At 34.1% G+C, this 9,563-nt stretch overlaps 1 protein-coding gene across 1 annotated transcript; it reads right to left on the bottom strand.

Annotated features, from left to right (window-relative positions):
• Window positions 1-1,980: 1,980 nt before the first annotated feature.
• LOC132167617 (GDSL esterase/lipase At4g16230-like) lies at window positions 1,981-4,171 on the bottom strand. Its single transcript, XM_059578626.1, has 5 exons — window positions 3,883-4,171; window positions 3,681-3,811; window positions 2,983-3,228; window positions 2,642-2,897; window positions 1,981-2,552 (listed from the first exon to the last, which is right to left on the bottom strand). Exons 1-5 carry the CDS (start codon window positions 4,130-4,132, stop codon window positions 2,329-2,331), a joined length of 1,107 nt encoding a protein of 368 aa, XP_059434609.1. The 5' UTR covers window positions 4,133-4,171; the 3' UTR covers window positions 1,981-2,328.
• Window positions 4,172-9,563: the final 5,392 nt, after the last annotated feature.

Raw genomic sequence — 9,563 nt, 5'->3', positions numbered from 1 at the left:
TTTTTACAGCTACTAACAAATCAAATTTCAAACAGTGAGATATTGAAATAAATTCTAAAATTCCAAACCAAAATAAAACAAAGAAATCAAACAATAAACATTTTCTTGTGTAAATGGTGTAAGCATACCAAAATCAAAATCAAGTTACTAAACTTACCTTGCTTGGCGATGAGAGACGGCGAGTTGAGAGAGGGAGTGACGAGAGACTGTGTGAGATTGTGAGTGAGAGATTGAGTGAGCGGCTAGAAAATAAAATAAAAATCATTATAGGTAAAATCTAACAAGCCCCCAAAATCGAACATCTAATATCAGAGATTCATGAAAAAATACCTATTAATGAATTTGGGGATTTTAGAACCTAATTGCCATCACAATACCTTTTGCATCCCGTAAAAAGAATGATAGAACAGATGAACAGTATGAAAAATTAAAATATTTTTACTATAACCTTTCCGATTAGAGGCCTAAGGATAAAAATCATAAAACTAAATGGAGAAGATAAGGAAGACAGCATTTAGAGCCCAACCCCTTGACTTCTTCACCAACTGTACAAAACTATGAAGTGGGGCTGATGACAGGTAGAAGCTAAAATCTCACATCCAAACAAAAACAAAAACAAAAGGATTATATATCAGAAACTCCTATGAAACAGAGAAACTCATAATCTTTATCAGGATTATTTATTTGAATATTCAAATAAAATTAAAACCGAATTAAATTCTCAATTAATGGGTTGCAACAGTACCGAAAAGCCCTTAAACAAGAAGAAATCAATAATAAATAATTATAAAGAAAATTCTCTAAATCCAAAAGAACCCCATTGTATGATCAAAATAAAAATAATGATCTAAATATTTCCAGGTCATACGAATATGTATAAGGGGGAAAAAAAAAAAGGAAAAAAAAAAAGCATGGATTTTTTTTTGTTTTCCTATGCGGCATTGGACACAGTTGAGAATGCATGGTGTCAATATGGAGGAAGATGCTGCGTAGTGTGTGAGAGGTGAGGCAGGCTTGAGAGTTGAGAGGCAGAGCCGCAGATGCAAGGAGCTTCGGAGTTAGGATATAATATATTTATTTTTATTATTATAATAAAAATAATAAAACTGAGGTTTGGGGGAATTGAACCCCGGAAATCTTGGTGAAAAAATGGCGCATGCACCATTATACTACAACAACTTATTGTGATTTATTATATGAAATATATATATAATATAAATATATATTATATTTAAAAAAAAGTGGTTAGCGGTTGCGGTTAGGCGATTTTAAATTTCACCCCTACCCGTTATTCCTCTTTTTTTTTTTTTTTTTTTTAAAAAAATTGTTATTGGATCTATGGGTCCTATAAATTTAATAGTGAATTTTTTAAAAAATTATTGGCAGAGATGGATTGAATAAGAGATGGATGGAAAATCGAGAAATAACATTTCTCATTCACTTTTGTTGTTATTATTTGACGTGAGATTCCATCATAAGCAAGATTTTAATTGATAATTCAACCGAAAACTTGTCATAGAAATGAAAATGAACCCACCGTACAATATGAAAAAAATTTTCTTCCAAACTGAGTTAGATGAATTTCCTCCAACCTAGTACAACATATCTAATTCATGATGTAGGACAAAAGGATTTAAGAAAGAACAGCCTTTTCCTCCAAATAAAGTTGGAGAAATTTTATTCAAAAAGCATATGCTTTTCACATGTAGAGGACACATGTCATTTTTATAGAATATGCTAAAGGAATTTTCTCCAATTCAGTTTAGAAGAAAACTCAGTCGAGAAAGAAAATAGAAGTTTGGTGAAGTTTCACCGTCAAGAAGAGGAAGAAGAGGGGAATCTGGTGGAGTCTCACCACCAAGAAGAAGAGGAAGATGACTCAAACCAAATATGTTTACTTACTTATTCATCAAATCTGTCTCCACTAGAGTATAATAGTTCACTTAAATAGACTCAACAACTAAACTAATTTGACCGACTTTTAGTCAAACCTATTATTGAATTAAGAAAAAAAAAAAAACTTAAATTCCTTTAAATAAAACATAATTTCAACTCAATTAAGTAATACAATTTAAATAAAACTATAGAACCCAATTAACTCTGTCTTGTCCGGCATCACTTCCTATTGAAGATAGGAATTTACCATAGCTTGTAATCAAAATTCTTGGGGTACATCAAATGCTTTTTCTATGGCTTTATTTTACTAAAAATTAATAAACTTTCTATAAACTATGTCTCTTAATGTCCCAGAAAGAGTACGAAATCTCCCATCCCATGCACCAACTTTTTATCAACTCATCCTTTGAAAGCTCTTTGCAATCTTTAAGATCACAATCCAGCAAGTTGCCTGATGTTGATTGGTGTGATGTCATTGGAGTCACCATCCAAGAGACGCCTGGCAATGATGACATTTGAAGCATCAGACGGATGGTATGGATCCCAGAACACATACTTTGATCTGTCCCCACAAACTTTTGATGGAGGACCACAGGGGATCAATCCCCCATACCTCCCAGAAACATAGCAGCAAGCAGAATTTGCATTCTCAAAACCTGTTAAAACAAAAAGCAAGGATCAAGATCATCAAAATCTAATCAACAAAACCTGTAAACTAGCAGTAAAGTCTACAGCAGCATCATACCATATGATATGAAGTTTTGCAGGATATCTTGTACAATGTGATAAACATCTGCATAGGCAAATTGTGATCCCTGCAGATCTGTGCTGAGCTCTGTGACAAGGCTTTTCAGCTGGGTGTTGAATTGTTGAGCTAATTGATTTGGCAAATTAACACAATTGTCTCCTGCAGCTGGATTTGAATCCCTCTGATATGGTATACACCCAATGGGTCCTACATTTGCCACCACAATCTTTCTAGCACCCAAGTTGTAGAGTCTCTGCTAACAGAAGAAAAATATGTTATAGAGTGCATTTCAATTGAACTATTATAGTAGAAACATGACATGAACATGAAAAGTTTACCGTTAGTTGTAGTCTGTATCTGGAAATCATGGTGTCAACAAACATTTCCGGTGAAATTAACTTCTGTTCAGGAACTGAGAGGACAGGGGTCAGGTAGTTATTGATGAAGTCATTTGAGCCGATTGTAACTGAGAACAAGGATGTTCCAAACAATTTTAGAGCCTCAGGAGCACCAATGTTCGAGATTATGTCTTGTCTTGTGTTTGCAAAATTATCCATCTGTGCGTCCTGGTTGATTCGGCCTCCCTATGCATCATGTACAAATATAGTAAGCGGGGACATGCCGGTTTTAAGTTCTTTCGCTATTTGCGACGGTCTCTAACATTATCAGCAACAACAAAAGTCGCGGTTGCTAATATGTCATTATTAACAACGATTGAAAAGTTGTCGCTGAGAACATTTCTCGACGGAACAACTGCGACGACTAGTCATCGGTAAACGTTATTAGCGACAATTTTTAAACTTTTAACGACGGCCACGAAAGTCAAAATTTTTGTAGTGATAGTTGTACTGCAACGCATGAGTTCAAAGTCATGATTTTGAATTCTGTATTGAAGGAAGATAGGATAACATTGATCCACATACTCCATTGAGCTGCTTGTGAGAATAGCAAGATAAACACCATCTAGATTTGAAGTGATTCACAGACAAAGAGAAGAAAAAGCTTTATAAATTGAGCAAGCATGGAGAAACCTTACAAAGATCTTTCCAGTGGTATTAAGAATTCCACCTCCACCAGAGGCGTAATTGACACCCTGCAGAAGTACAAGCCCTGCTGTCGATGGAGCCAAGTAGGGAGGAGTGAAGTCTTTGAGACCCAATTCCTGACCTGCTAAGAAAATATGCTTTGAGCATTCGAATATATATATATATGGTGCTACTGCTATATAATAAACTTGCCTATGATGTCGACAATTGTTCTTCCATTTGTGTATCGTCCTGTAGGCATTCCAAAATCGATCCCATTGGGAAGAAAATTAGCCTTGGAGAGTGAAACAATGTAGTTATTGTTTCCTACATCAACCAAGGAATCTCCAAAAACAAAACTAGCAGGAATATTCTTTGCAAAGCAGATCCCCACAAGGATTGAGACAGTCAATATTCCAGGCACAATCTCAGCAGTCATTTGTCTATCCAAGAAGAAACCCATTACAGGCAGTACGATCAACAATATAAATCTATATTTTGCTCTTTCAGTTGTAAACTTGTTAAGCTGTACTTGCTTTAACCTATAACTTCACTAACTTATAAGAGGCAAGAGAAGCTTTTGAAGAATTTAATGATTGAGAACACTCAGTTAAAGCCGAGTGGGTCATTCAATCGAGAAGGAAAAGGACATCTATAGAAGTGGGCCTTTCAATGAATTTGGCTAAAAGAATAAAAAGGTCAACAATATTAACCACTTAAACAAAAGTACTAGCTATGACCATCCACAGGGGTGCTGGTTCGGTGTCTTCAAGAAAATCCTCAAAGTGATTTAGGTATATATTAAGATGAGAATCCAATTTAGAGAATGAGAATCTTCAATTTTATTAGTATTAGTTGTCTTGGATCTTATTGATATTGTGATGGGATTTGATCAGGCTATAACTCAGTCGAACTTGAAGGAGAGCCTAGAATTCTATTGTCCACGAATAGGTACTACTGTGGTCACGCTTAGCTAGAATAATTACAGTTGGTCTCCTCTGCCTGCATTCTCACTTTAAAAAAAAAAAAAAAACTATGAAATGAGAATATTTATTTAACCATGGGCAACCACAAGAAAGATCAATTAAAACAGTTAGACGTTTCTCCTAAATCACTTAAGATGTATATTTCACACCTTGTTAAGCCATTGAGGAACACAATCTCATGTAAAGATTACTCCACAAAGTATCTCAGAGGAAAAAATATATCCCCATCCCCATAAGGCTTCAGTATGGGGAAAAACATAGCGCAGTTGTTAGATTTAAGAGATTGGGTATTCAATGCGCTGCACCATTCAACTACAACCCATGATAGTAAAGCTGTCACTACAAAAAAAACCAGTTCTGCCGGCGCCCACAAAACGCCGGCATATGCTGTTTTAGACGGCGTTTTTATAAAACGCCGGAATTGGAAACGCCGGCCTAAGGTGTTTTTTTTTGTAGTGTGTTGTTAAGCATTCAATGTGAAATATAGATTACGGCGATGTAAATATACTATGGAACTTTTGAAAAATGCTACTTATTAAAAGGAGTTGCTACTTTATTAAAGCTGTTGTTAAGCATTCAATGTGAAATACAGATGACGGCAATGTAAATCTACTATGGAATGCTTGAAAAATGCTACCTATTAAAAGGAGTTGCTATTTTTCTACAATATAGAGCATGTTTGAGATTGCGTTTTAATGCTTAAAATATACTTTTATAATAAAAAAGTTGTGCCAAATAAAAGCTCGCATGTTTCGTAAAAAATTTCAAAAGTACTTCTTCCGACTTTTTTACTGTAAAAATAGTCAAAACACACTTTTAGCAAAGGTTTAAAAATGAGAAAGCTTTTGCTAAAAGTGGTTTCTGACTTTAAAAGCTCTATTTTTTAAACACTATCCCAAAAATGCTCTAAATTCTCATTAGTAACATGTTAATAGTATTTTTCAAGCCATTTGATGCGAGAAACGTTCTGAATTCACCAAATTTTAAAACCTATCCTCTCAAAGAAATTGCAGAAGATCTCTCTCTGCCCTAAACTTGTGGGTAAACATTTTTGAATTTTCCCAGCTGCCAACTTATCATCACCTAACGACAGCTTGGTTTTCAAAACACATGTGGGCAATTTAATGCACACGGCTTCCTTAACATGGCAACACCGGCCAGAAAAATAAAACGGCCTTTTGGGCAATGCAGTTGCAGTGTATCATTTTTTTATTCCTGCAGCACAGATCTAGAAGATGACAGCCAAGGAGCATTTATGGCTACGCACTCCATGCAAATGGGTTTGGTGAGTTTTTTCAAATTTCTTGCCTCCAAATTCTACCGGATCTCATCATCATAATGGCGTCTTATTTTCTTGTTAGGGTTGTCAGGGAATTAGTCAAGCTTCAAAGCGTACTTTGCTGGAAAAAGATGGCAGGGCTTCTAGGTATAAAAGGGTATTATGGATTTTACCTCAATAAATTCGTAAGAAAAAAAAAATTGGACGTAATTAGTTTTTCATCTCATTTCAACTTCATTTTTAGGTTTTCAACTTCGACAATTAGATGTATTTAGATTTGCGGTTTGAAAAAGTGCGATTTTAAAATGTGTTCAATTTTTAAAAATGCAATTAAAGCATTTGAAAAAATTCTCAGTATGACATTTAAAATCGCAGTTTAACCTTTAAAATTATAGGTTTAAAAAAAACATCTTATTACCTGCTATTTGAATCGCAGATTTTCTGCATTTTCAAATCGCAATTTTTTAAAAACGTAATGCCAAATAATCTATTTTTTGTGATTTGATTTAAAATCGTACTTTTTTGTTTATGAAATCGCAATGCCAAACGCATCCTTAAACCAAGTTATTTCGTAAACTAACCATCCAATTAGTTCACATATCATATTAGACCAATCAATTAATTAATGTCACGTAATTCTCATTTGACACATGCATATATAAATTATGTGTCATGATACCATTACTTTAAATTACAAATATTCTATCAATAAACAAAATTATATATATAAGCTAAAAACAATTTTTGCCAAAAGAGAGGTGTATATATATATATATCAACCACCCCTCATTCGGTCGGGGGCAGGCAGCCTCACCCCAAAGAGGGGTTCCCACCCCCTCTCCATGAGGGGTGCCCTATGTATACCAAGGAAAAACAGAAGGTAAAAGGGAAATAGAAATTTAGAGATAATTATACAAAATAGTGAATATTGGCAGTACTCTGACTTAGATATCCATGGTATTATACCTGAGCTTCACATTTAACAACAGTGGAGATTTTTGTAATCGGCGTTTATTTTTCGTCGACAGATCTGGCTTGGTTGTTGACCATGCTTCTCCTGCAACAATCACTTAGAAGGTGGTGGTTGCCTTTACCACATGGAGCTTCTAACAATGCCCTTTTACCTTTGTATATTAGTTCGTGCGGCCTTTAGAGAGGTCCAAATCCTTTTGATTCTATTGCTTACTGTTTGTTTTTATTGCCGAGAATGTATTGCCTTTATTGAATAGAAAAAAAAAAACAAAACATCAAAGTAAATATGCCAACGCCAAAAGATGAACAGAGAACATGAGATAGCACAATAAAGGCCATAGGCCCATACATGTTAGATTATCTAAAGTTGGCCGACATGAATTAGGTCTCCAGTAGTACTACTGCCACCACTTATTTGCTGAAATAGGTGGCCATTTCTATCCTTAATTATTTCAAAAAATTAATGCTACTTATGGCCATTTCTTTCCTTAATTATTTCAAAAAATTAATGTTACTTTGAACAGGGTTTACAGCAGCCAAAAAATGAAGAAACTTCACGGCGGACTGTGGTTCTTCCATGTATGGCTGGGAAGTGATAACATACCGCTACATATGCGGCCCGCAGTCCATTGGCTTCTGGTTCATCTTTTGGAAGACTTACAAAAAAAGAAAAACATATTTTCAAAGCGAGAAATGATATTTAATACTCTCATATTATTACTGTACAATTATGATAATGTGACAGTAATGAATATCAACATCTGGATCAACAAGAACTTATAAAAATAAAAATCAATAGCTGATGATATTCATTGCCACATCATAATTGTATGACAGTAGTAACTAGTATGAAAGTCTACTAAATTCTTGAGCATCGAGCAGTATATAACAAGCCAAAAAGCATTTACATATGTACGTTAAAAGAAGAAAATCTGTATAATAAAATAAAATTGCTTGAGGGAGTGGTTCCTTTACATTATTAAAGAATATTAAACCTCCCAAAGTTCACTCATTTACCTCTCCCGAATTGTCGAGGGAACGGCTATATATGGAGATAGATGAGCTACTTATTATTATTATTTTATTTTTTTATTTATATATGAGAAAGATGAGGTACATAGAGTTTGGAAATTGGGATAGTGAATCTATGAATCTTTCTCTTAGGTGTGTTGTAGTGTTACAAACACTTTCATTTTTCTACCCGTTGGTTATTGATTTTTTTACAGTTACCTGCAAATACTTAACGGTTTCACATTCAGATACATTCATGAGTTTTTTATGGGGGGAAAAAAAAAAAAAAATCAGATATAGGTTTATGACCGTTTGGGCATTTAAACTTTTACAAGCTTCATTCTCTTTTACCGTTGGTTTCATTAAAACCCATTTGTTTTCAATGCATGGTCATGTGTTGACATTGATTATATGGTAATGATCTTTAAAAGAAACAACATCCCATCACGTCTATATTAGAAATGAGGGCAGTTCGAGCTTTAAGATTTTAATACTGGTTTGTTTACGAAAATATTTATTTAAGCTGAGCTATGAAATGTGTGTTTAAGACTAGCTCGTTGGAAGCTCGGGCGAGCTCAAACTAGAGCTCATTAAGAATGCTATTTGAGCCAATTCGAGTCGAGCCGGGCTCAACTCGTGCTCGAGCTAGGCTATTAAATATTAAGTAACTAGATAATATATTAGTTTATGAACTAACTTGATAGTATGTAACTAATACACACACATAAATATTAAGTAACCTATATAACATATATTACTTAATTATTAATATGCATACTTAAATTTATATCACTAATTTTTAGTAATATATATATGACGAGCTAACAATTAGTTGGGCAAATGATCAGATCGAGCTTTAAAAGAGTTGAGCTTGCAAGCCCCTACTGAGTTTTATCGAGCGAGTTGGGTATGTATTTATTAATTGCGAGTTTCTATAGTAACAAACTGGTTTTTATAATATTGAGCTCGAGTTCGAGTTCGAGTCGAGCTAGACCGATCGGGTATCAAGTGGATTGTCGAGCAGACTGATTTATTTACGGCCCTATGAGAAAGTGTTCAACTTTGACAAAATCTCATTCAAAAAGTATTATACTCTTTAGTGAATTTTTATTTTCTCCTCCAGAATTGTTCCTTTGTTGCTAAAGAGAGAGATAGATCTACTCATTGTTTGTCATATTCCAATTCAATCAAAAGGTTGCTTATTTGCCTCATTTATTTGGAAGTGCATTCTTAATAAAGGTAGACGTTATAGTCTAATCCTGATAGGTTACATGTCAAGAGATTCGATCGCACTGAGTTAAACACTCCGGAAGGGACAAAATCAACTTTTAAGGAAAACACTATTGTGGGATTCTATAGCTTTGTGAGATTTTTTCTTGCTATATTTTTATCTATTTATTGCATTTTATTTATCTTATTATTAATTGTTCGGATTAATTTTACTTTTGCACCATCCAAATAATTTTAGGGAAAAATGTAAAATAAGTCCCGGTAGTTTACCTGATTTGCAATTAACTCCTTATGGTATCAAAATGAACTCAAAGGTTCCTGAAGTATGCAAAAAAAATAAAATAATAATAATAAAATAAAATAAAAGAATCCATATAGTCAAATTCCGTTTACTGACTTAACAGATTATGATAGCG

Source organism: Corylus avellana, chromosome ca1, assembly GCF_901000735.1.
Source record: "Corylus avellana chromosome ca1, CavTom2PMs-1.0".
Classification (NCBI taxonomy): Eukaryota; Viridiplantae; Streptophyta; class Magnoliopsida; order Fagales; family Betulaceae; genus Corylus; species Corylus avellana.
This window is presented reverse-complemented; position numbering and strand designations above follow the sequence as displayed.